Below are 22,193 nucleotides of genomic sequence, written 5' to 3'. Positions count from 1 at the left end.
TTAACTGATATGTTGCTTCATACGCACTTTATGATCAGTAAGGCTGTCACTGAACCCACGTTTTGTTTGTTTGTTTGATCTAAACAGTCTACCTTCAATGTCAACATAAATCGTTACTCTTCCGACCGCACGGGAAAGCAGCAGTGCTGAGTTCACGCCCCTGGGTGAAACCCCTCCTTTCTCTGTAAATGTGCGGAGCAGAGCGTTATGTGGCAGTACGGTATAGTAAGTGTGTGCTGGAGGTACCACAGAGGTTTCTGGATATACCGTTCAGACTGAGGTGGAGCTCAACCATTTTTGGATATTGGCCCTTTTCTTCTTTTTAAAAAATATTTTAAGGTAATTTTTTTGTTTAACTGGTTTGGGTTCGCGGTGTGAATTAGTCACTGTTCCAGTGACAAGATAAGATACAAAGATTACTTTTGAATTACAGAAATTATTGAATTAATCTTGTTGGTCTTTGGTGCAAAATGTTTGTAGACTAGTTATCGGGCAGCTTTTGCGCAGAGTGTGTTGTGCGTTTCACTGATAACTTAGATATACTTAAGAATCGAGGTTCAGTGTCAGAAAACAGCAGTGAGCTAACGTTAATACAAAACTCTTTGCTCGGTGTTCAGCTGTTCATTAGCCAGTTAGAATAAAGTATCACACAAACTAGTCAAACAGTGCCTAAAGGGCAAAGTCAGCAGACAAATGCATTTTTTGTGATATAAACTTTAACTTTAACTGCAGCTTTTTTGTAAGGGTGACAATATTATTAATCATATAAATTCACGGTAAAAATGAAAACAAACAAGTTACAGCTCCTGGCTGACAGAATAAGAATTTAACTCCTGTCTTTTTTCAGTGTGTTCATATTCCAGAATCATATAAAGTCATTACCGTTCACTGATATGTAATGGAGTCGCCTTATTGTTTCAATTGTCCCAATGCAGTCTGTAGTCTATGTGAGAAATGGCAGGAAAAGACACTTAATTTCTTATTTTATAATAAGTTTCAGATTTCCTCTCTTGAAAAGGGTTCAGTGAATCTTTCTTAAGGAGCTCCATGCAGCTTCATTAGTCTTGCTTCACTGGAAGATTTCGTGTCCAGCCATGATCTCAAAGCTCAGACTCTTTCTCAGATAGACTGGAATACACTTCCACAGCCAGTAACAGCAGACTTGTTGGCCTGTGCACTTCCACACCGACTTTCTCATCAGCTCCTGAAGTATAGCATTAGTGGGCTTTGATCCCTTCTCATGCTGGGGGCCTGTGCTGTAGTCTCTAATCCAACAGGGAGGAGACCTGTGACAGAAAAGATTAATAGTCTGGAGTGCTCTGCTCTGTTTAGTTTTCCCCCCTCAATTAATGAACAATCACAGCCCTTTTCAAGTTTAATTTCCAAACTATGATATCATAGCAGGTTTGTTTTGTGCTAACATGTGAGGAAAAACTTAAAATGTTGCGTTTGTATTTAGTGGGAATTAATCTGTAATTACAGGCAAATGGACAAACGTTAGGGAGTGGCATGGTGTGACAAGACAGTGTTTACTTCTCACTTCTTCTGTGCAGTTAATGTTTGCATCCTTCAGCCACAGCTCATCGGGAAACAAAAGCTCTGAGGCATGGCGCCCGCAAGCATTCCTCTGGGTATTAGTCTGCCCTTTTGTCAAGGCTGACCTTGTTTATTCAGTTGGGGTAGAAGTTGTGGCCTGTAGCTGTAATTTTCAATTAAATCATCGCTATTGTGATTATAAATCCTGCAGTGCTTTAACATGACAAAAACACAGCTGTCCTTTTTTTTTTACTCACTCGTGTTTGGGAGTTCAGAGGAGGAACGGATGAGATGTTTGAACCTTTCTCATCATCTCTGTGTCTCTTGTCAGAAACACCATGCCAAACTGGGGAGGAGGCAACAAGTGTGCAGCATGCCACGGGACAGTTTACCACGCGGAGGAAGTGCAGTGTGATGGCAAGAGTTTCCATAAATGCTGTTTTCTCTGCAGTAAGTACGCGTTGCATCAAAATGCAAATATAACTTTATCTGGAATACGACTGAGCAATTTTTCGGCCGTTCCTGTCATCAGCGTCGACCCCGCTGCCAGCAGGACGGCGCATGAACTTGGTTTCGCCTCCTCAGGTCACCTAAGAAAGCTTGCTCTGACATTTTGCTCACTAATCCTCACCCCAAACCAGCCTCAAAATGTCAGTGAAAATGTTCCAGTGAAGACCTCGCGAAGACATCAGGATGTTTCTCCATAGAGCTGCTGTCAAGAAAAGAGCAAAACAGTGTGAGCCACAAAAGGCGGGTTTCTTCTTTTTGAGCAGCTCTGTTACAAAGACAGCTTTGTCTGACCCAGGAGGTGATGAGCAAGGGCACTTGCTGTTCCTTTTTTGTCCAAATTCTCCGTTTTCTGACATTCACTGATTTTTAAGAAAGATAGCTTTATGCTGACAGAGAGGTCACACAGCCTCATATGACTCTGTACACTATCTGTGTCTTTGTCTCGCCTATTTGTTCACAGTCAGTGCCTGTGGCAACACATGGGGTATACTAGTATACATGTAGTTGAAGCAAAGAGGAAGTACTGTGAAAAAACTACAGAGGGAAAGTAAGGAATTAGGTGCCATTTGATGGGACATGCAAGTCTTGTTTTGACAGTGTTGGCTGGGATACATGCAGACGTGAATGGAGACATTTTTCCTGCCAGTTGTGTGAAATCTGAAACCAGATTCAGAGAGTCTTGTAGTGAAGGCCATTGTGTAAAGAATTCAGCTAATCCCAGCAGCCAGCGTGGGCACAAGCGTGCAGCCTAAAGCACCCGTGGAGCCTTTGTTTTTACAGACGCTGCTTTCTCTGCTAAGACAAACCTGCCAAGATGCTGTCAATTTTTCCAATACCTTTGGTATACAGCCAGAGTCAAGCTGGAATTAATTTTCTTTAACCTCTTACTTTATCCTATTTAAATACTTGCAGTTGCAATCAAAATGATGTTAAAGTTACAAGAGAACACTGGAATTTGAAGAATCTGTTTTTGCTGATTATTGTAGATGTGAACTTTAAATGCCAGAGGTCTTTGAACCTCTCATTCTTAGCAGCTGACCTGCTTTCAACTAATTTTCACATTCTTGAACTGGCTCTTCAGACCTTTGCTGCTATCAGATATTTTACTTTCCCCCCTTGGACGCCTACTAGGAGTAACCCTTATTTCTGTCATATTTCAGGGCTGCTTAAGGAACAAAAAGATCGGGTGTGCATTAGAAGTAACTGAGGGTGATCTCTGCCTGTAGAGGCTACTATGGCTACTCTTTGAAAAACCTGGAAACTATTCGAATGTTCCTCTCCAAAGGTTGATTCTGTTCATCTGAACGTAGCCTTTTCAGTGGGAGAGATATTCTAATGTTCGCCAAACCGCGTCTTTATTGATGTATGCTGAGGTGTATACTGGTCATTAAAGTTACACAGGAGGATAAAACAGAAACTACAAACAATCTTCAACTCTTTTCATTCCCACAGTTATTGTTGACAGAAAGTGGACTGCTTTCAGCTGACACTGTAAATTACCCTTCCAGGTACATTATGCCATTCAGAACAAAGTTAGTTATGAGGGGAGCAGGAGGGCCATGTTTCAGATACTGGGTGGAGTACTCAAAAAATGAATTTTGAGCCCTCCATGGCTAATTTAGGAAAGCCCAAAGAACACAGAGTTAGAAGTTAGCATAATAGGTGAGCACAGACACACAGCTCACCTGCTCTTTGTGTGCTGCTTGTGAGAGGGACACAGTTTTTAGAACACTGACTTTAAGGGAAGAATGACTGTAAAGGGAAAGAAACAAGGAGGAGGAACTGAGGGGCTGCACTAAAACCCAGTAAAAGATTGAATATGGATGGATCTGTGCTACTCTAAAGGAGTCTAATAATAAATATTAGAATTTCACCTAGTACTTAAAATCTTTATAGTATTTCAGACATGTCATGTGCTACATGTAGGCAGTAAATACATGTAAATGTAACCAAGTGAAAAGAATTTTAGAAGACCTTTCCTCTCACATAACTGCTGCTCTTTGTGTGTCCACAGTGGTCTGCAGGAAGGGTTTGGACAGCACCACTCTGGCCAGTCATGACCAGGAGATCTACTGCAAATCGTGCTATGGGAAAAAATATGGTCCTAAAGGCTATGGCTATGGACAGGGAGCAGGAACACTCAACATGGATCGGGGAGAACGGCTGGGAATCAAGCCTGAAGAGTAAGCTGGACTTCAATGAATGTTTCATTCAATTCAATTCAGTTTCATTCATAGAGCGCCAAATCACAGCAACAGTCACCTCAAGGCGCTTTATATTGTAAGGTAGACCCCACAATAATACATACAGAGAAAAACCCAACAATCAAATGACCCCTATGAGCAAGCACTTTGGCGACAGTCGGAAGGAAACACTCCCTTTACATAATGATTAAAGCGTAACTCTGACTAACTGTGATCACAATGCAGTTGTCATGAAATAACATGTGGACATGTTATCACTACTGTATGCATTGATGTAACTTTGCTGTATACTGGCTCTGCTTCGTCTGAGTTCTGGTGACGTTTATTGTTTCTGTGTGTCTGCTGGGAGTTTAAAAAGTGTTACCTTTGTGTAAATTCCCTACAATGTTGCCAGTAACTATCAAACTATAATATCTTAACAAAGCATCATTCATCAGACATAATTACACAGATGTAATGCTGCGGTGTGGTTGTCGAGGCCACTGTTTAGTGTTGCATTATGTGTTATGGTCTTTATAAGCTGTGGCTACTGACTGTCACAGTGCCATTGTCTCTTAACAGCACGTATTTATGGAACTGAGCTTGAAGTTGCTCCCAAATACACAAACTACTTCACACAGAAACCAGAAATAGAGGTTATTATGTAGCTATGTAGGTGAGCACTGTCCTGTAAAAATGAATCTTTGCCTGATTTGAAATTATCACCAGACGCAATTTAAATGTGTACAAATGGCAAAAACAAGACAATCTGTATGTTTGCAAACAGATCAGCTTGCCCGTGTCGTTCACAGTAAAGATTTCATAACCATGAATAAGCCTCTGCTCTTCACAGTCCCGGCCCTTTTCTGCAAGAACCACAGCGCTTCGAGAGAGGAAAGAAACCTTACAGGAATATTGGCAAAACTCCACTTCTTTATCAAATCCAGCTTGGCTAAGTCAATTCCCAGATGTAGATCCACAAGATTCCTACACAGTATGGAAGGAGTAGTATAGAATTTGGATCTGTATAAAGAGACAAAAAGAGTATGGAAACATATTTTTGTTTTTACACTAATGCGAGTATTGTCTTTAAAAATTAGAATTTCTGGAAATAGATTCTATAACCAGTGTTTACCTCCAATAATAATCATTTGATTCTACGGGGTTTTGGTGCAGAGCTGGGTTGCTTTAAAACTGTGAGAATACAGGCTTCTCACTGTTGAGCATTAGCTATAGTAAAATGCCATGCACTAATCTTTTTGGGTTATAATGTTAGTACAGTATGGATGTACAGTATCTCACAACACAGTACATTGTAACAGTGGGTTTTAAATCCATTTAAAGCCAAGAAACCAGCGGGTCCACATGGCATCAGCTCGAGGGTCGTCAGGTCCTGCGCGGACCAACTGTGGTGGGTGATGGAGCACCTCTTCAACCTGAGCCTGAGGCTGGGGAGAGTCCCACAGCTCTGGAAAACCTCCTGTGTTGTACCAGTGCCAAAGACTTCACGCCCCAAGACCTCAACAGCTACAGGCCGGTGGCTCTAACATCCCACCTGATGAAGACCCTGGAGCGGCTGGTCCTGGCTCAGCTTCGGCACCTGGTGAGCTCATCACTGGACCCACATCTGTTTGCCTACCAGCCTGGCATTGGAGCGGATGATGCTGTCATTCACCTCCTACATCGTTCCCTCGCTCACCTGGAGACCGCTGGGAGCACTGTGAGAATCATGTTCTTTGATTTCTCCAGTGCCTTCAACACTATTCTTCCCACAGTCCTGAAGGACAAGCTGGAGAATTCAGGAGTGGACCATCACCTCACAGCATGGATACTGGACTACCTCACCGACCGACCACAGTATGTGAGGACTCAGGGCTGTGTGTCGGACAGGGTCGTCTGCAGTACGGGGGCCCCACAGGGAACGGTTCTGGCTCCGTTCCTCTTCACCATCTACACTGCAGACTTCTCCCACAACTCCACCCAGTGCTTCCTGCAGAAGTTCTCTGATGACTCTGCAATAGTCGGCCTCATCACTGATGGGGACGACAAGGAGTACAGAGGACTGACTCAGGACTTTGTGGACTGGTGCCAGCTGAACTACCTCCAGATCAACGCCAGTAAAACCAAGGAGCTGGTGGTAGACTTCCACAGGCACAAACATCCTCCACTGCAACCACTGAACATCCAAGGTATGGACATCGAGGCTGTGGACAGCTACAGGTACCTTGGTGTTCATCTGAACAACAAACTGGACTGGACTCATAACTCAGACGCCCTCTACAGGAAAGGGCAGAGCATACTGTACCTGCTGTGGAGACTCAGGTCGTTTGGAGTGGAGGGCCCACTCCTGAAGACCTTCTATGACTCGGTGGTGGCCTCAGCCATCTTCTATGGTGTGGTCTGCTGGGGCGGCAGCATCTCTGCTGGGGACAGGAAGAGACTGAACAGGCTGATCCGCAGGGCCTGCTCTGTTCTAGGATGCCCTCTGGACCCAGTGGAGGTGGTGAGTGACAGGAGAATGGTGGCTAAGCTGTCATCCCTGTTGGACAACATCTCCCACCCCATGCAGGAGACTGTGACAGCACTGAGCAGCTCCTTCAGTGGCTGCGGCACCCACGGTGTGGGACGGAGAGACTTCGCAGGTCTTTCCTCCCCACTGCTGTCAGACTCCACAACAAAGACTTCAACTGATCTAACACACACATGTGCAATAACACTAAGTGCAATACTCTTTTTCTGAAAAAGTTTGTATAAAGCATTTGCATTCTATTTTTATCCTATTGTATATTTTATTCTATTTATTCTACTGTATATAGTATTTTATTTTATTTTATTCTATTCTTTACAGTTGTGTACAGTATTCTTATTTCTATTTTATTCTATTCTTATTGTATTCTAATTTTGCTATATAACTTTAGCACTGTCCACTTCCTGCTGTGACAAAACAAATTTCCCACGTGTGGGACTAATAAAGGTTATCTTATCTTATCTTATCATTCCTTTACATGAGAAACATGTTTGTCCTTTGATGTCTGATAAGATCTGATTCATCTGCCATGAAGTCTGCAGATATGAATCTTGGAAATGGTGTCATTTTAAAATGGAAATTGTGTGAACCCAGAGTACAAGATGAGGCAAGTCTGAAATTCAGAGTAATGATCTAAGAGTGAAAAACATCATCTAACCAAACAGGATCGTTGCTTTCCATCACGCTTCCAGCCTGTAGCCCGGGAATGGGTTGGCTATATTTTCTGGACACTCCTAAGGCAAAATTACATCTGAGGTTTTGTCACACTGCATAATAGTAACCTTCTATATCCTTATGATGTAAAACCACCAAAAACAAACCAGAAAGCACATCGTAACACATACCTACCCAAAATGTTTACCCTGCCTCAGACGTCAGGTGATTAGATTATGAAAGAGTTATTATGTAACCAGAAGGATCTCGCTCACCCTGCTGTATCCTCCATCACAAAGACCTTCATTCAGGGGCCACTGAGGCTGGCAGTCACCCTTTGATAAGCATTGCTCCGGGCCCCATGGTGCCCTGCTCATTTTCCCACCATTGGCAGAGAATAGACACCAGAGCAGTCAGGTTCAGCAAGTTTGTTTGTTTTTTTCTGGATCTTAATGTTTTGCATCCTACTTTGTTCAATACTACCACCACAAATAGTCTGATATGTTGATTTTTATGACTCTGGCCTGTAAATTCAAAGATTTCAATGTCAGTCTGACTAAAATGAGAGTTGAATATGTGAACGATAAATTAACTTTTCCTCTGAAATAATTTGTCATATATTTATTTGCCCTTTCCCACCCAAGGACCCAGACTCACAGACCCACGACCAACCCCAACCCGTCCAAATTTGCTCAGAAGTTTGGCGGTTCTGAGAAATGCGCCCGGTGTGGAGACTCGGTTTACGCAGCCGAGAAGATCATGGGGGCAGGCAAGGTGAGAGTTTTATCTGAAGTATGTTTAAAGATCACACCACAGATCTTCAGTCTCTCTGCTTTTCAGGCTTTAGTGAAACTGGCACACAGTAGACACTTTGTAGGGCTTCACCAAAATCACCCAAATGCTTCATGTCAAGGACACGTTTGTCGTTCTCATGACCCCCATGAGCCAGTACATCATTGAATGCTGGTCAATCCAGTCTTGGACATAATAAACATAACAGCAGGGATGTGTTATTTTGCGTCATTTATAGTTGGTTGCTCAAGGTTCACAATACTGAAGTCACAAGCAATCCAGTGAATCAAAAGCTTCGGCTTCAGCTGACATTGGATATCCCTAATATGGTCGTGTCAGGCACAAAACTCTGGTTTGTGATAAGCAGCCAATCAGAGAGTGCTTACAGATAGTAGATCTGCAACAAGGATTACTGTGACTCATGCAAAGCTACAGTCGAAGTGTCTGAGATGACAACAAACAGAGTTGAAATCAGCATATTAGGTGCCCTTTAAACCAGAGAGATGCATCTCTGAATATGAATCCAATATGAACCTTGAATTGAGGCATCTGCTCAAGACATTGTCCAAGTCAACTATTTAACTTTCACTAGTTCAGCCAAGTTTCAAAAATTATTACCCTTGGCACAAAATGTTATGAATTTATTATTATGTTAATGTGGACTTGCTTTAAGAACACACAACTGCACCTTTGTGCTGTTTTTGTTCTGTTTGCAGTATAGACACCTTTAAATCTGTTCCATCTATGGCAATCTGCAGTGTGATTTAATGTTATTCAGAAAACACTTTTCTAGTGTGCAGACTCCACTCAGCTCTACACAACTCTCATCAAACACAGCTTTAGCTTGAACAGTCCCAGCACAAATGAGGTCCTTGAACTCCACTGGATCACGGTCTGCAAACCACAGGGGTGAGACTGGTTTGACTGGATTGAACACACATGGTCTTGCCTGTGCTGAACCACACGCTGGAGGTTTGCTGCGGTTTCTCCTAATGAGAGAACGCAAATGCTGTTTTTCTGATTGAAGCCGTTCCACAGAGTCTGGATGGGAGCTTCCGGACAGCTGGTGTTAACCGGACGAAGCCTGCTGTAGTCAATGCTCTGATTTACGTCTTGGGATGTATCGGCAGGATGTTTTCAGAAATCAATAACTCTCAGAGCAGTTGCTCATATGAAAAGCTGTCCATGGAGGACAAAAGATTTGTGTGCTGGATTTCTGTTTCCTCTCAAAGTGGGAGGAGTGGATCATTTCCTGTCAGTGATCACTTGTGGCTTCATGCATGAGCTGGGTAACATCTGGTGATGTCATCAGAGCTGTTAATGTGTTTCCTAATGGGAGGAGAGGCTGTACTCATTGGCTAAAACACGATCTGTAATTTTCTGTGTAATGAAAATGCCTCAGGCCGTTGGAAAGCCAAGATGCTTTAATTGGATTTAATAAAAGCACTGATGATATATGATCCAAGAAGCATGTGCAGGTATCAGCTGTCATAGAATTGACCTGTCATTGTATGAGCCTTGCAGTTTAATCTAGATGTGGAATAAAAGCATAATGGCTGATATGAGATCAAATCTTTCTGCTTTTCGTTGCAGCCATGGCATAAGAACTGTTTCCGCTGTGCAAAATGTGGCAAGAGCCTGGAGTCGACCACCCAGACTGAGAAAGATGGAGAAATCTACTGCAAAGGTGAGATAAATCTAAATAATTTGCAATGCTTCATTCCAGCGTTACAACAGAGTGCTTTAGATACAATTTAGATTTCCTGAAAAGGTTTCCAGAGAGTCGCCTCCACTACCATAATAACTCCACCCAGGAATTAAGAGAGATTACTTACAGCTTCTACAAAGCAATCCCAGCAGCAGCGCATTTTCCCACTGGATGGATCGACACTATAATATTATATAATAATAATAATATTATTAGATTAGATTAGATATTATTAGATAATATTCAATTCAATTTTAATTGAGTTCAGTTTTAATTCAGTAATTCAGTTCAGTTGCCCAGACCTTACAATGATACAGAGCAAGCCCCACCAATCAGACGACCCTCTATGAACAAGCGCTTGGCAACAGTGGGAAGGAAAAACTCCCTTTTAACAGGAAGAAACCTCCGGCAGAACCAGGCTCAGGAAGGGGCAGCCATCTGCCACGACCAGTTGGGGTGAGGGGAGGAAAGGTGTGTGTGTGACTTGATGGGTCGAAATTCAGGTTCCAAATGTATGTTGGGGAACACTGCTGTTCAAACCTGTTTGTGTGGGGGAACCGGTCAGATTAAAGTTTGCTTAAAAGGACCTCCTCCAAAAGGAGGAGAACTAAAACTGTTTTTATTTTCCACACAGCTGCACCAAGGCCCTGTGTTAAGTAAATAAGGATTAATCTACTTGAGTAAAGACGAGGATTAACAATAAAAATATGGAGCTGAAAATGATTGTGGTAGATTTGCTTTAATGCAGAAACTGGAGTCAGGTTTGTTTGGACTCCCCGTGTCCTCAAATATCTAACCAGGAAGACTGATAAGTGGTATTGGATTGCAATGACTTTTGGTACAGGGTTTCAGAGCCTCTTTGGGGTAAATGTGTGTGTTCCTTTAACTTTCTGCTGCTATCAGCATTACTGAAATAGTGCAGTTTGTGACCAAATACCTGCAAAGCAGATAGCATTCCATCTGTCTCTGATGTACATTTGGTTAAAAGCTTTTTAGCATGCTAGCATGTTAGCATGTTCATTGAGAGAATGCTAATGCCATGCTAACTCATTTTATTTACCTTAGTCAACCAAAATAACAATGAGACATCACAGCCAGGAGGCAGGAAGGGTGTGTGTGTCTGAAAATCAAGTGATAACAGACGAGACATTGCATTTACATACATCAGCCTCAGGCCTGAGCCAGGGGAACATTTAAAGCTGCTCGCTTTTAAGATTGTGCTGTGTGTCCTGTTAGTCTTCTGACTTGCACAAGGGATGATGCCTTCACATAAAAGAGACAGAACGGTTAACTTGTTACTCACAAACACAAAGTCAGCTAATTGTTTATTAGATCAGTAACGGCATTATGCAAATTGTTCTTTGCTCCTGTGCCAGTGGATGTGATCACATCTGCAAAAAGTCAAACTGGATGGACTTTCTGAAGTGAAACATGCTGTAGCTGGTGTTGTGTCGCATGTTTTCTGTGGGTTTGGCTCTGTCATATTAACAGAGCCTCACCAATTTGACCTCCACAACAAGCTCTCTCTCTCTCCTCTTAGCACAATGGGATGCTTTACTTGAACAGAAGAGTGAGACACACCGGCAGAAACAGTCATAAACACAACTGTCAGCAGATCTTGTTTGCTGTACGTCACAAGCAAACCGTGCACTGATGGGCAGGAATGTTGCAACTCGGCTCTAAAGACAAACACCCTCAGCTCTGCTGCTGCTATCAATCAATCTGACGGCTCGCTGTCCTCTAACAGACACGTCCGCTCTCTGTTTCAGCAACATCTGGATGCTGTTACCGTGCCCCGCCTGAGTGTTTCAAAGACAGATGTGGACAGCAGATACGATTTTTGCAGATAGAGCTCAAGGAAACGCTGCAGTTTATTGAACGAAATCTAGGAATGCTACACAGAGAATGGAAATTCTGCAGGTCTTCGTTTTACCACAACCCAAAGAGCGGGATATTGAATCGTAACACGTGCATGTTAAATAAACAGCTAAAGCTGGGAAAGCAGGCGCTACTGAAAGGACTGGAAACACACGTACACACAGGAGGTTTCTGTGGCAGTGATTAGATCTGCTCAGTCACTGGGTCACGGAGGTCAAAACTCTAAGTGCAAGCAACAGGAAAACAAACTGCTTTCACAGCAGACATCTTGACACAGTTGTGTTAATGGTGGTTAAATCCACCTACGAAGGTCCTGTTGGTTCATATTATTGGTTGGTTTATGGACCAAACGAATGGTGAAGAAAGGTGATTTGAAGTGAGTTTGAACGTTGCATTGTTGTTGGTGCCAAACAGGCTGGTCTGAGCATTTCAGAAACTGCTGATCTGCTTGGATTTTCCCCACACACCCATCTCTAGAGTTCATCAGAGAAGGGTCCAAAACGAAGAGAATAGCCAGACTGTTTTAAGCTGATAGGAAGGCAACAGCAACTCAAATAACAACTCATTACAGCCAAGGTATGCAGAAGCATCATGTACCACTCCTGTCAGCTGACAACAGGAAACTGAGGCTACAGTTTCGTCTTGATGCATTTTCAATCATCCAGGTAAGTAAATCTCCAAAAGTTGATTCTGTTCATCTGGACGTAGCGTTTTCAGTGGGAGAAACGTTTCGTCACTCATCCAGTGACTTCTTCAGTCTCAGCTGACTGCAGGTTTCCCCAATCTTATAAACAGTACATTTGCATAATGACTGAAACCAGCCCACCAAAGGAACAATGGGCTGGGAGGGCAGTTCCTTTATCATTAATATGCAAATTCTCATGAACATTGATCAATAACCACTGATCAAAGACCTCTGATCAATGGCCATGAGTACCATTCACAGAGAGTTGGGGAATGGCTGCAATCACAGCATTGTAAGATGGTGACAGATGTACCCTTATGCCCCCTCCTCAATTCAGAGATGGTCTTTCCCTTTTCACGTAAATGGCCTCCTTGACTCCGCGCTCAAACCAGCGTTCCTCCCTGTCATCATTGAAAGTGTCCACTGGCCTGTAGGTGTAAATAGGCTGCAGAGTCCTGGCCTGACGAGGAAGCTCTTCTGTGTTGTGCCATCCGCTTCACCAGACGTTGTTTGGTTTCCCCGATGTATAAATCCTGGCAATCCTCCTGGCACTTAACAGCGTACACTATGTTACTCTGTTTGTGTCGGGGGACCTGACCCTTGGGGTGGACCAATTTTTGGCCTAGCGTGTTTTGGGGTTTAAAAGCCACCGAGACGCGGTGTTTCGAAAAAATGCATCTCAACTGCTCCGATACTCCTGACACATACGGGATCAGTATGGGTTTTCGCTTAGTCACCGGTTGTCCGTCTCTCCTGGAGCTTTCTTTAGGCGCCTTCCCAGCTTTGACAACAGTCCAGCTGGGATAACCACATTTACTCAGGGCCTTCTTGATGTGATGTTCTTCTGCTTCCCTGGCTGCTGTGTCAGTGGGGATGGTGTTCGCTCTATGTGTTCGCCATTGATCAGAGGTCTTTGATCAGTGTTTGTTGATCAATGGTCATGAGAATTTGCATAATCATGATGAAGGAACTGACCTCCTAGCCCATTGTTCCCTCAGTGGGCTGGTTTCAGTCATTATGCAAATGTCACACCATCTCAAAATAGTTTCTTGAATATGACAAGTTCATTGTCTGTAACAGCCTTGACAGTCACTAGATCTCAATCCAGTAGAGCACCTCTGAGATGTAGTGGAATGGGAGATTCACAACCTGGATGTGCAACCAAGCAAACTGTGTGATGCTGTGAAACAATATGGATCAACATTTTGGAGAAGTTTCCAGCACTTTGTTGAACCTTTGCCACCAAGAAATAAGTTGTGCAAGGAAAAGCAGCTCCAACCTAACATGACAAAGTGTTGTTAGCTTGTGTTGTGTGTCATTTCAGGTTTACACCAAAATAAGTAATTTACTGGTAGCAGTGATTTAAGAAGCTTTCAAAAAGAATGACAGTTAGAATTAGAGAGGTTTGTTGATGTTTCTTCTTTCCCTCCACAGCGTGTTACGCCAAGAACTTTGGCCCCAAAGGGTTCGGTTATGGCCAAGGAGCCGGTGCTCTGGTTCATGCTCAGTGATGGCTCAGTGGGACCCCAGTCACTCTCTTCTACATTCCTCTGCCCAACATGAACATATTTCATCCTCTATGCTTTGATGCTTAAACGGTGCCGTTTATACAAATAAAAAAAATAAAAAAACATGAACAAACCAACAGGTCACATTTGACTGTATTTTATTATTAAAGCCATTAAAACTGAACCATGCCCATATGTTTACATCTGAAGCGGAGTAACAGTGATGTCTGGAGGTGGGCAAAGAGGCACTGGAGATGATTATGTGCTTTCTTTTTTTTCTGCTTTTACTATCCCACATGGTGAAGGTGAGAGAGGAGGGGGCGGGGGAGACAAGAGACTTTTTAGGCTGCTGGAAGAACTAGTGAGGACTGAGATGGCTTTGAATTCATGTCCTGTGTGAGCCTGAAGTGGTGAACTGCCCTAAAGAAAAACAAAAAACAAAACTAGCCTACATATATCTATGTTCGCTTAAAAGGCATTATTAGAACACAAGAGGCTAGTTACTGATATGAAATGTACAGCTGGGTTAGGGCCTTCTGACCGTTAAAGCACACAAAACAAAGCTGCTGTGTGTCATGTTCATAGGGCAGCAGTGACATCAGCGGTTAGTAAAGATGGAGGCTTGAAACGTGTAATGATGACATAACCGTCCCATTCTGATGATGCAAACACTAGGCTCAAAAGTTTTGGAGGCCTTCATATAATATAACCTCCCTCTATCCTTAAAACTATTGCATGATCACATTTCAGCTTTTAAAAAACAGAACCAAAATAAAACAAAAATGGCATCTGCCTTAGTTCTCTAGTGTCTTTGCTTTACAATTTGTACATCCAGTGGTAATAACAAACCCAGCGGTATATAAGGTAGAAATAAAATAAAACAAAAAATGGAACATTCAAACATATTACACGCTTGCACAGGGAGGGTCCCATTGGAAAGCTGGCGACCTGAAGGACAACTTTCACTAAATACACTGGATTTGAGAGAAAGCAACCTAAAAAAGGACAAATGAACAGAATGCAGGAAAGTACTTGCAAATACTTAACATTCACTATATACAGACACAGGGCTCGCTTGGCTGTCACCATGAAGAAGACGACGATAGGGACAGCGACAGCCCGGCTGTCCCAAGCATCATACATGCAGTGGAGCTTCTTAAGAGTTAAAACGCCTATCGACAGCAGTGACGGACATCACTAAAAGCTACAGTCATACACTTGGAGTATAGTCACTCGAGTTTCTCCTTTCGGCTTGTTTGGAAGAAATCCCCCAAATGCAAGAAAAGAAAAAAAAAAAAGGTCCAGGAGCACTGTTGGGCTAACACTGATGAAAAGAAAAAGCAGAGGGAGATGATGTTTATGTACAGATGCACATTCTTGACATTTCAGGTCATCCTCCTGCTGCTGCTGTGGAGCAGGCTGCGTGTGCGGGGGTCCGAACATAAAGCGATGTGAGGCGGGCCGTCCTTTTCCTTCTGTGTAAACAATGGAAGCGTCGGCGTGAAGCTCTGCTTCTGTTCAGTAATGGCCAAAATTTAAAAAAAAGAAAAATTCAAACTTAAAAAAAAATATATCAGTGCAATAATGTAGGCAGACAAATGACACAACAAACAAAACAAATAAGACTGTACAGCTTCTGAAGAAAAACACACGGAATGAAACTCTTGTAAACTCATCTGTCCTCCCGCGGCCTTCTCTTAAACTCTGCAGGTAATAAATACACTTGCTGTAGCCGCCTACAGGGGTTTGCAGGCAAACGTCTCTGCCCTCCATCTTCTACAGCTACACGTACACACGCCTTTTAACATTTTTAACTCATAAAACCTACTCAGCTAAGTTGATCTGAAATGTAAAGATGATGGCGCTAGAACATAGTTACTTTGTCTATAAATAGTTTGAAAATAAATATACCTCACATAGTATCACATTGTCTGTAGGATCGTTTCTGTCACGTTTCTAGAGCGGTTGCCGCTGAAGGAGTTGCTCTCCGTGTGCTCCCAATCCTGCGTTCTTACTGCACAGTAACTACTCTGGGGTTAAACCCCTCCTATTTGCACTAAGCCTGTGTCTCGAGAGGAAAGCAGCTTTAACTCGAGCAGGTGAGAAGTGGGACTTCTGCAGCGGCTCCCTTTAACCAAACGCTCTCCTATGACAAGTTCAGCACTGGTTGGCAAATAATCAGCTCCGCTGGAAACTCATCACGGTGCAGAATAAAAACAAAAAAACACAAAAAACAAGACCTTAAAAGAATTTCCCTTATTTCTATCATACTTTAAAACGATTTCTTGCTTTTTTTTTTTCATATACATGTATATATTAAAAAAAACAACTTTCTTTTATCTTTCACCACAGTTAGTTGTGACAGGAACGGCAGAGCGCCCGAACCAATCAGAAACAGACATGTACGGGGCACACGGACAGGGACACCATAAATAAGATATCGAGTGGGGGACGGGGAAAGAACAGCGTTGCCTCTTCGTGGCTCTACTTTTTCTGCAGTGTCGAGTCTCCGGATAGAAGAGCTTTTAAGTTTTGTAATTCCTCTCTCCTTGTCATTTGTGCCTGGCAGCAACGCACCGTCCAAAGAGCTCGGGAAAAGAGAGGAAGAGAGTTGGTCAGCGGCAAAGGTAGAGTAATAGTAGTAGTAATAGTAGTAAAGGTGGTGGTGGTGAAGGCCAGGGGGAGGGGGTGGGTGTGGTGTTGCCCCGTAACAGCATGCTAGTCCTGGCTGATTCTTTTTTTGTTGTTGTTGTTGTTGTTTGATCAGTGAGGGAGAGATGGTCCAAAAAGCAGGTGCTCACGAGAACGCCATCACTCAGATATGCTCGCCAGAGGAGGGGTGGAGAGGGAGAGTGAGGGTCATCCTTCCATTTATCTATCCACGCTTTGCTCACACTCCCCCTTCCCTCTTCATCCTCTTACTCCTCCTCTACACCAGCTGGTAGCCCGAGCCAGACGTCTGGTCGTATTCTATTGTGTACTGTGTGGTCCAGTCCACCGTGACGGGCCGGATCAGGCCGCAGCAGCGGATTTCAAAGAAATCTATGAGGTTTCTGATGCAGCCGTGACTACAGAGAGACATGAGAGGGGAATTAATGCTGCAAGCTTAAGCATTCTATACATACACATATAGTAGCCTGTTATCTGCCCCCTATTTATTCATTAATTTATTCAAACGTATTTGCACTCTGCACCATTGCATGTATAAAAATGCTATACTGCTGTGTTAAGTACATTGAGATCAAAGACAAAAACAGAGCCTAATTCTTTTTCTGTGTACAAATACAGGCCAATTAAGCTGATCCTGACCAATGAAATCTATACATCAGAAATTCAACCCTCCGATTTTAATACAATGATACATCTGAGTGAAATTACCCGCACTATCTAGTACTAATATCTAGTGTTCGACTATATGCCAGTACTTTTTAGAAATGTAGATGTTTTTTCCCCCTAAACTTAATCAGTTCAGTACAGGTCCTGAATCTATTTTGCCTTATTTCAAATTGATGCATTTTCCTGTTAGGTACCAACTAACAACCAAAAATCTTTAACTTTTTTGTGGAAATTTAATGCCGAGAAACTGACCTGAACAGCTGCTGATTGTCCATTTTAGAAAGAAATCACTATATAGAAAAAACCCTGCTTCTGTTTTCTTGTTTTTCATTTTTTGGCATAAAAAAATCTCTGCTTCTCACCCTCAATAGTTTCTTTGGAAATAATATTTAAAATGATGCTTACACTGAAGTGAGTTTAAAAAAGACAACACTGCTGGGAGAAGTTGGTGTCATTAAACTTTTAAGAATGTAAGACAACCACAAACTCCTTTTCCCCCCTCACTGTGCAGAAGCATCCTTTGCTCCAAAGCTGGATGAGACAATGGTTTAACCTCAGCTGCAGCTTCAGTGAGCTGGTGAGAACGAAGGTCGCTTACTTAAAGGGGCTCTCGATGGAGGTGGCTGTAACTTTAAAGTGCTTGTATCTCCGAGCGTTCATCCTCTCGTTGGTGGTGATTCCAAGAGCGGCGATCTACAAGATGTCAGAGCAAAGAGGTGAGCCGCAATGTAGCACGTAACTCGCTACTGAGAGTCAAAGCGATTACAGCTGTTCTCACTTATATCACAACACCACCTCTCTGCTTTTTACAATGTACACATAACGTAAACTCGTACCTGATAGAGCTGACACATGATGAGCACGGCCACCCACATGAAGTGGAAGACACTGTTGAGGAACATCCAGAACATCCAAGGGGAGCAGGAGGCGATCTGTGTCAGATAGAGCCAGAAACCATCCTTGGCGTAACTGGTGGCGCAGTGGATCCTCCAGTCTGATTGGGGGAGGAGCGAGGGAGAACCAAAGGCGTTAGCAGAGAAACAGGAATGACGTGAGAAATGAGCAACATTTTTAAAAGTGGTATGTTCTGCTTACAGGAGATACAGCCGTACATCATCCAGCAGATCATGCAGAGCAAGAAGAAGAGGTAACCCATGAAGTAGCGGTGATTCCCACTTCCTGTACACAAGAAACAAGCGTCCTAATGTTACAGAGATACACGTCCAGTTCTCAGTTTAATTGTTTGAACAGAACTGAAGGTTAGATAACAGAGAAATGCAGAAGTAATTCCCATCATTCATTAATGCAGTGCTTCAAGTTAAGAACATGATTACTTGATTTGAGCTTATCCCTTAAAACTCTGCCCTGTCACTCGAATAATCGGTGCTCATGCACACGTGGCTCTGTTCTTCCCCAAAATTGCACCTTGACTTTCACCCACACTTCCTGTGCTCCAGGTTAAGCTCTCTTTCTTCTCTGAGCACCAAGTTCCTGGTTGGACTCGTGCTGTGCTGGACAATAAAGAGCAGTCTGATCCACTTGACTCTCTCTGAAATGAAGATGGACTGTATCTGTGTAGATAACAGTCTGACATCGACTCTAACCCAGACTTTTGCCAAATACTGGACTCTGACTCTCTACAGAGATCAAGGAAACTTTGGCATGTGCTAAACAAAAAAATATCAGTGCTGTTCATCCTTTTTTCTTGAAGTTCAGCTACATTTTTACTGAAGGTTTTGCACACATATCTGCAGGTTTTAACTAGTTAAATGTTGTTAAAAGACTTCTTAACAACTTTAAAATGTGGATGGATGGACCAGCAGAGACATGGTACATCATCTGATTGCTTTTATAGATTTCCAACCTACATGTATACCATCCTGAGTGCCCGTGCATGAAATGTTGATGAGAATCACATATTTCAGTAGGACAGACTTTAAAATAACCTTAAATAACCTATTCCAGTGTTCAGAGAGAGACTTCACAATGGGCCAAAAGTGGAGCTTACACACAATATGACACATTAGCTTGGCACAGCTAACATTACTGGTCACATTTGTTTAATCAAAAAATCGAATTATTTTACTTCAGGATTTAAGGACCCAGTTTTATTGTGCAGGAAAACATTCATTAACTTGGGGGTGTGCAGACATGTTGTATGATTTGTTGCGCTACAGTTGCGCAGCAGTTTTTGGGTAAAAATACAATATTTTAATATTAGTAATATTCACTTCAGTGTATATAATTGTATTGACTGGATTTATGAGCTCTGTGGTGCCAGCAGGCTGAGAGGACTGTCAGGAGGAGGGACCTACTGTTTGTTCAGACTGTTTGCTCACTTTAAAGCTTCATTCTGACCGCATGCTTGAGCGCCTTGAGGCGACTTTTGTTGTGATTTGGCGCTATATAAATAAAATTGAATTGAATTGAATTGAATGCTTTCAAAGTGTTACAAGCCCTCTGCCGCGCCTTCCTTCCCCTATTGTCTACATGCTGCTTTTCACACCACAGTCCTCAGCACACATACTTTCCAATAGCACTTCATTTTAAGGCTGGTTTGCTTTGTGCTCCTCTTCATTTCCTGCAGCCTGTCATTAAACCATTCGTCATTGTTGCCTCGACTCTTGTTTTTACAGGTTCTTTACTTTCTATGACAAATTATTACCTGCTTGTTTATTTGTCTTACTGGCTGGGCATTAACTCTAACCTTAAAGCAATCTACACTAGGGCCCTGCTAGTGTTCCTGCAGTAAAAACATATATACATTTATTTGGCTCTCTGTTGTGCGGCAGCAGAGTAAATTGAACGCAGAGCCTTCAGTCAGAACAGCTTAGCTGTAGCTTTTATAAAACACAATGAAAAAAGACAGCGGTGAATGTGGGGAGGAAAAACATGAGCTCTTTGGAAGTGCATGTGCTGTTGTGATCCTTGTAAATCTGCAGTGCTGTTTCTTAACATACCCACACAGTTCCCCACCCAGGGACAGTGGTGGTCAAACTTGGCAATGCAGCGGTTGCACACGGCGCAGTGTTTGGACCGAATGGGCTTCCGTATCTGCGGGGAAAAACAAATGATACGTCTTTAGCGTTATCCGTTTTGCTGGAAGTTACAGTTTGCTTGGGGGCAAAAACAAACAAACAAACAAAAGAGTTTTACCAAACAGGTGCTGCAGAATATGCTCAGATCCAGGCTGCCTGTCTCTGCAAGCTCCACAATTGTCTGAGGAGGGTAAAAAAAAAAAAAAAAAAAAAAAGAGAGAGAGAGGAAGAGAATGAAAACCCTAGAAATTCATCTTTGGCATTGCAACACAAGACCAAGCTGAGGCTGAATGCTCACACTGGAAGCTTGGCTGACTCACAGTGAATTGTGACAAAGGCTTATATGAATTTAAGATCTCAATTCAATTTCAATGCCTTTCTTTTTACGGCCCAGTTCCTGTGTTAGCTAATGTTGTTCCTCTTGTGTTTTATCAGCTTGCTTTAACAACAAATCTCAAAATTTGACATCAAAGGACAGCAAGAGTTGGACGGGGATCCTCCACAGGGAACAGAGGGCTTTGTAGCCTTTGTTCTGAGGTGACTGCCCAGCCGCTGCACTGTGCTAACAATGCAGGGTAAATTTAGCTCTCATCAATCACAGGATGGGGATGTGGGGCCCGATAAGAAGAAGAGCCTCTGTTGTCTCCTATTAGTGTGTGATAATGAGAGGAAGAGAGAGACATTAGCCCTCATGCCAGCATACACCAACACGTCAAAACAAACACTAAGCTCAGTCCACAAGAACAGCCTCTCTGTGAAATACACCAAAAAATAAATAAATAACAGGTTTTACCTTTTTCTTCTGCTCCTCGGATGCTTTGATGATTCCTGGATCAGACTTCCAGGATTTACCAAAGTTGTAGAACAGAGCCAGGGTGTTAATGAGGAAGGGCACGTGGACGGTGGCAAAGGGGAGATGTGCATGAGGTCAAGGAAGAAGACAGGATTCCATTTGTTACTTAACAGTGAGCTCCTTGGTTTAAACCAGTGTAACAGCCCCGGTGGCCGATGAAGGCGATAAGAAACAGTATCGCGCTTAAGCCACGTCTAGACACATTTATCTAGTTGGAGATGTAACACTTTATCAGCAAACTGTTTGAAACCCATTCTAAGCTGGAAATGATTCACATTCCTGAGTTATAAGAGAAGCAGCGTGGAATTTACTTTCCCTGGAAACTACTGCATTATTGTGCAAGAGAATAGAAACACCCGGCCCGATCTGTTGCTTCAGGAAGTGTTACTACACTGACGGCAGCCTGAGTTGGACTTTCTCTCATCATAGCAGCTTGACTACGAGGTGAACTGTGACGCAGGGAGCAGCTCTGTCTCATCTCCACCCGCCCAAGCTAAAGAGGGAGCGTCAGCCTGTCAAAGCAGCTCATAGCAGCTTAATTTCCCGCTCTCAACTGATTTAAACAGTTAATGTATTTCACAGAGAATCAGAGTTATTACATAACTGGGTTAACACATCGATCTAAGAGTATGTAAGGCCAGTTCATCATAACAGAGATGCTCTATTCCTCTTCAAATACGCAAATCAGCAGCCTGTTTCACGGTCCTGTGTTTACCCGTAGACAGTATGCGCTGTGCCAGCTTTTGGCTGCAGTCTAAGTCAGCTTTGCAGGTGTGCATGACTCAGCTGAATCCCAGAGAAAACAGCAGAGTCACACTGTTAAGTCCAAACTGCCAAATACTCACCTCTGTGTCTGAGAAACACCTGGAGTGACATGCAGATGTGAAAAAGTACCAAAAAATTCAGACCAAGACTAAAGCATGAAGCAGAAAGTGATTCAACAAACTACAGCCAAATGATTTTCAGTCTATAGATATAAACACTC

At 42.9% G+C, this 22,193-nt stretch overlaps 2 protein-coding genes across 5 annotated transcripts in view; one reads left to right on the top strand and one right to left on the bottom strand.

Annotated features, from left to right (window-relative positions):
- The first annotated feature begins 153 nt into the window (after nucleotides 1-153).
- Nucleotides 154-14,118, top strand: csrp2 (cysteine and glycine-rich protein 2). Of its 3 annotated transcripts, none has more exons than XM_003449791.3 (6): nucleotides 168-339; nucleotides 1,868-1,986; nucleotides 4,061-4,229; nucleotides 8,055-8,184; nucleotides 9,796-9,889; nucleotides 13,908-14,118. In XM_003449791.3, exons 2-6 carry the CDS (start codon nucleotides 1,875-1,877, stop codon nucleotides 13,982-13,984), a joined length of 582 nt encoding a protein of 193 aa, XP_003449839.1. In that variant the 5' UTR covers nucleotides 168-339; nucleotides 1,868-1,874; the 3' UTR covers nucleotides 13,985-14,118. The 3 variants fall into 3 exon arrangements, with proteins under 3 accessions (XP_025755382.1, XP_003449839.1, XP_025755383.1); XM_025899598.1 differs by lacking the exon at nucleotides 13,908-14,118 and adding an exon at nucleotides 11,680-12,455 and having other exon boundaries at nucleotides 237-339; XM_025899597.1 differs by lacking the exons at nucleotides 1,868-1,986; nucleotides 13,908-14,118 and adding an exon at nucleotides 11,680-12,466 and having other exon boundaries at nucleotides 154-339.
- Nucleotides 14,119-14,122: 4 nt separating this feature from the next.
- zdhhc17 (zDHHC palmitoyltransferase 17) overlaps nucleotides 14,123-22,193 on the bottom strand; it is a 34,077-nt gene continuing 26,006 nt past the window's right edge. The window contains exons 11-17 of one of the 2 annotated variants that reach the window (XM_003449790.5): nucleotides 21,149-21,273; nucleotides 20,474-20,536; nucleotides 20,278-20,371; nucleotides 18,413-18,496; nucleotides 18,154-18,311; nucleotides 17,916-18,010; nucleotides 14,123-17,049 (exon numbers count right to left, since the gene is read on the bottom strand). In XM_003449790.5, coding sequence (XP_003449838.1) covers nucleotides 16,911-17,049; nucleotides 17,916-18,010; nucleotides 18,154-18,311; nucleotides 18,413-18,496; nucleotides 20,278-20,371; nucleotides 20,474-20,536; nucleotides 21,149-21,273 — 758 coding nt within the window. In that variant the 3' untranslated portion in view covers nucleotides 14,123-16,910. The remainder of the gene's footprint in view (nucleotides 17,050-17,915; nucleotides 18,011-18,153; nucleotides 18,312-18,412; nucleotides 18,497-20,277; nucleotides 20,372-20,473; nucleotides 20,537-21,148; nucleotides 21,274-22,193) is intronic. The other variant, XM_025899596.1, reaches the window with a different exon arrangement.

The sequence above is a fragment of the Oreochromis niloticus genome, linkage group LG17 (assembly GCF_001858045.2).
Source record: "Oreochromis niloticus isolate F11D_XX linkage group LG17, O_niloticus_UMD_NMBU, whole genome shotgun sequence".
In the NCBI taxonomy this organism is placed as follows: Eukaryota; Metazoa; Chordata; class Actinopteri; order Cichliformes; family Cichlidae; genus Oreochromis; species Oreochromis niloticus.
The sequence above is the reverse complement of the archived record's forward strand: the minus strand, read 5'-3'. Positions and strand labels throughout refer to the sequence as shown.

Bases quoted from the DNA above. Each gene is read 5' to 3' on its own strand.
- csrp2 (XM_025899598.1), top strand. From the start codon at position 1,875: ATGCCAAACTGGGGAGGAGGCAACAAGTGTGCAGCATGCCACGGGACA. The intron at 8,185-9,795 runs GTGAGAGTTTTA...TTTTCGTTGCAG, and splicing joins AGATCATGGGGGCAGGCAAG to CCATGGCATAAGAACTGTTT. The intron at 9,890-11,679 runs GTGAGATAAATC...TCTCTGTTTCAG, and splicing joins TGGAGAAATCTACTGCAAAG to CAACATCTGGATGCTGTTAC.